At 30.7% G+C, this 3,818-nt stretch overlaps 1 protein-coding gene across 2 annotated transcripts in view; it reads left to right on the top strand.

Annotated features, from left to right (window-relative positions):
• Positions 1-3,818, top strand: part of LOC123004400 (muscle M-line assembly protein unc-89) — a 34,832-nt gene that overhangs the window by 21,596 nt on the left and 9,418 nt on the right. The window contains exon 7 of one of the 2 annotated variants that reach the window (XM_044397651.1): positions 519-851. In XM_044397651.1, the coding sequence (XP_044253586.1) occupies positions 519-851 (333 nt within the window). Of the gene's footprint in view, positions 1-506; positions 852-3,818 lie in introns of both variants that reach the window. The other variant, XM_044397650.1, reaches the window with a different exon arrangement.

Raw genomic sequence — 3,818 nt, 5'->3', positions numbered from 1 at the left:
ATTTTTAATTCTTAAATAATGGAAATAAAAAAATCCGAATAATTTGAGTAAAATTGAAAAAACTTAAATAACGCAAACCAAAAAAATGTGAATGACTGTAATTTACAAGTTAATAAAGTCTCTTTAAAATCCTGAATTAATCAAACTAGAAAATGTTAAAAAAACTCTTCGAGTAAATTTAACAAACAAAAAGAACAAATTTAAAATTGCAAATCACAAAAAAAAAAATTCTACTTTCAAAATCCGATTAAACTCAGAACAAAAAATAGAAAACACTAAAAAAAGAAAATTTTGGAATCAGGTAAGCCCTGCAAAAATCTGATTTACGCAAAAACTACTTAAAGTCTACCTTTTATCAAAAAACCGTTGGCTGTTTTGTGTTGCCGTCTCTAAATTCATAGTTACATTTTTATTAAAACACTGGTAGTTGCAAAACCACAGACATAGAAAAAATTGTGTATGTACCACATGCTCAAGTTAAACAATGTGGTTTAAAAGAGCGGTAGTGCCCATTGCAGGTCTGGAGAACGGGGTTTCCCCCCTGGACCGCAAAGACGCTCTGACCCGCAAACCGCTGGATTTCGACCAAGAGGAAGAGACCCGAAAGGTGGAAACGTCAAAATGGTTGGAGCACCATTTCGGGAGCGAATCAAGGTCGTCGAATTCCGTCATAGACGACGAAGAACAGCCACCTAAAACAAGTTTCTTTAATGTCACAATCAAATCGCAGCCGAGTCGAGCCGATCCACCACCTCAGAAATACATCACGACGATAAACAACAGTCCTCGAGTGTACAGTCCGGTGGAGCCCGAACGCGACCGCCCCACACACCACTCGGAGTACTACAAAGGCAAGTACCCCGCCAGGTGTGGTGAAATTTCACCAGATCTGGGGATTTTCATGTTAGTCTGTTGATAACTTTTGTAAAAATTCGAATATCTATTGATTTTTTGGAAATGAAAAAAACTGTTTTTGGGCATAGTCCACGTTTTCAACCACAAACTCGATTATTTCGTCAATTTTTTTCAAAAAAGTCGAAAAACCATCAAATTATAGTTAAAAATAGTTCTGTTTGTTTTTTTTTTACAGAATTGTACTAAACAGGATCGAAAATGATAATTTATTTTGTCTTTTTCGAATACTTTTTCAGCTAGAAACACAATTATTTCGCAAAATTTCGTCAAAAACAATCCAAAAATTCAACAAATTCGACCAAAAACGGCTTATTTTTGCCCTTTTCAAGTGTTTAAGCACTTTTTCGAGGTAAAAACAAAGAAAATTCAAAAAATTTCGTTGCAGCAGTTATTATTTTTAGCTTGTTTCGCTCGGCTTACTTCGTTTTTGAACCAGAGGCTCATTATTTTGCAAAATTTTTTTCCAAAAACGCTTAAAAGTCATAAAAACAATTGATGTATTGATATTGATGTTATTTTGTTTGTTTCACTCGTTTTAACTGGTTTTTGAGCAAAATAAGACAAAAATAAGCCGAGAATGTTTTAAGCACGATTTTGTACTACAATCTCAAGTTTTTTGCGAGGTTTCGCTGTAGCGAAATTAATATGTATATTAAGACAGAAATTACATTAATTTTGCATTTCTTGTCAGTTTTGGCATGTTTTTCAGCTAGAAACGCAATTATTTTGCAAAATTGGTTAAAAACAAGCCAAAAAACACAGAATTAGGCAGAAAATGATATAATTTTTTCATTTTTCGAAGGTTCAAGCAGATTTGTTAGTTGAAAACTCTGTTTTTTCGCAAGAGTTTGCCATGTCAAAATGCATGTCAAAAATCACTAAATTGTTATAAAAAAGATTACATTATGATATTGTGACCTAACCCTTAGGCTTTAAGAACTTGATCATTTCGTCAAATTTTCTCGAAGAAAAAATAATCGAAAAACACCAAATTGGTTAAAAAATAGTTATAAAGTGTTTTTTTACGAGAGGTCAAAAATCACAATTTATTTATGTTTTATTTCGAAGGCCTTTTCCGCTAGAAAAACAATTATTTTGCAAAATTTTGTTAAAAACAAGCCACAAATTCAACAAAATAGCCCAAAACGGCGTTTTTTGGCCTTTTTCGAGTGTCTAAGCATGTTTCTGAGAGATAAAACACAAAAATTTCGAAATATTGCGTTGAGATTGGCTAACAAATTACAAAATGAAATCAAAATTGATATCATTTTTCAGTTTTATTTTCCCGACTTATTTCGTTTTTGAACCAGAAATTCATTTATTTTGCAAAATCTTGTCCAAACACGCCTAAAAAGGATTGATATTGATGTTATTTTGTTTCTTGCACTCGATTTAACTGGTTTTTGAGCAAAATTAAGACAAAAATAAGCTGAGAAACCACAAAATTTGGTCGAAATTGCTTCTAAGCGCGTTTTTGTACTAAAATCTCAGATTTTTCGCCAGATTTCGCTAAAACAATCCAAAAAGTTCACAAATTTATTGAAGAATTATATTATTTTGGCATTTCTCGGGCGTTTAGCAGGTTTTTCGGTCAGAATCGCAATTATTTCACAAAATTTTGTTAAAAATAAGCTAAAAAATCACAGAATTAAACCGAATATGATGTCATTTTTGGATTTTTCAAAAGATTAAGCAGATTTTCAAGCTGAAAACTTGTTTTTTTGCGAGAGTATTTGAGTCAAAAATTACTAAATTGTTATCAAAAATATTTAATAAATATCATAAATTTCACTAGATTTCGCTAAAACACACAAAATATTCACGAAACTAAATCTAAAATTACATTATTTATGCATTTTTCAACCGTTTTGGCACGCTTTTCTGCTAGAAACGCAATTATTGTTAAAAACAATTCAAAAATTCGACGAAATAGCCAAAAAATTGTGTTATTTTTGTTTTTTTTTGAGTGTTTAAGGACGTTTTCGAGGTGAAACCAGAAAAAAATTGAAAAATCTTGTTTTAACAGGCTGAAAAATTACAAAATTAAATCGAAATTGATGTTACTTTTTAGCTTGTTTCACTCGATTTAGCTCGTTTTTGACTGGAGACACATTCATTTTGCAAAATCTTATCTAAACGCATCGAAAAAAATCACAAAAAGAATTGATATTGATGTTATTTTGTTTGTTTCACTCGATTTAACTGGTTTTTGGAAGCCGAGAAACCACACAATTTGGTCTAAAATGCTCTTAAGCATATTTTTATACTAAAATTTCAGGTTTTGCGCTAGATTTCGCTAAAAGAAACTAAATAATCAAGAAATTAAGTCTAAAATTACATTATTTTTACATTTTTAGAACGTTTTAACATGTTTTTCAGTTAGAAACCCAATTAATTCGCAAAATTTTGTTGAAAACAAGCCAAAAAATCACAGAATTAAGCCGAAAAAATTGTCATTTCTGTTGTTTTCAAAACTTTAAGCAGATTAAACTGCGTTTTTTGCCATACAAATTGGAACAGGCCAGAGTGGGGCCAAATAAGGTTAAGCCCTACTTTGAATATTCTGAGCCCTACTTAAAACTTTGTCTTTTTTAACAACTTTCTTTAGAGATAATAACGCATAAAATTATAATACAAACTGAACCAAAAGTAACGCACAAAATTCATGTCTTTGTTATGAGTCATTTTTCAAAAAAATCCTCCAACAAGTCGATTTAATTTTTTTAATTGCTACATTTTGACACTATAGTGACATTTATGACGTCATTTGTTTCCGAGTATTTTTTTTTATGTCAACCAACATTTTTTATTACTGTTTCAGATGGTAGGTGCACATCGTTATCTTTAATAAAACTCTAAAAAATAAAGCAAAAAAAAAGAAGAAAATACAATAAAAAACTTAA

This window comes from Tribolium madens, unplaced genomic scaffold (genome assembly GCF_015345945.1).
Source record: "Tribolium madens isolate multiple individuals breed KSU strain unplaced genomic scaffold, Tmad_KSU_1.1 Scaffold_1;HRSCAF=32;Tcas5.2_LG8, whole genome shotgun sequence".
NCBI lineage: Eukaryota > Metazoa > Arthropoda > Insecta > Coleoptera > Tenebrionidae > Tribolium > Tribolium madens.
This window is presented reverse-complemented; position numbering and strand designations above follow the sequence as displayed.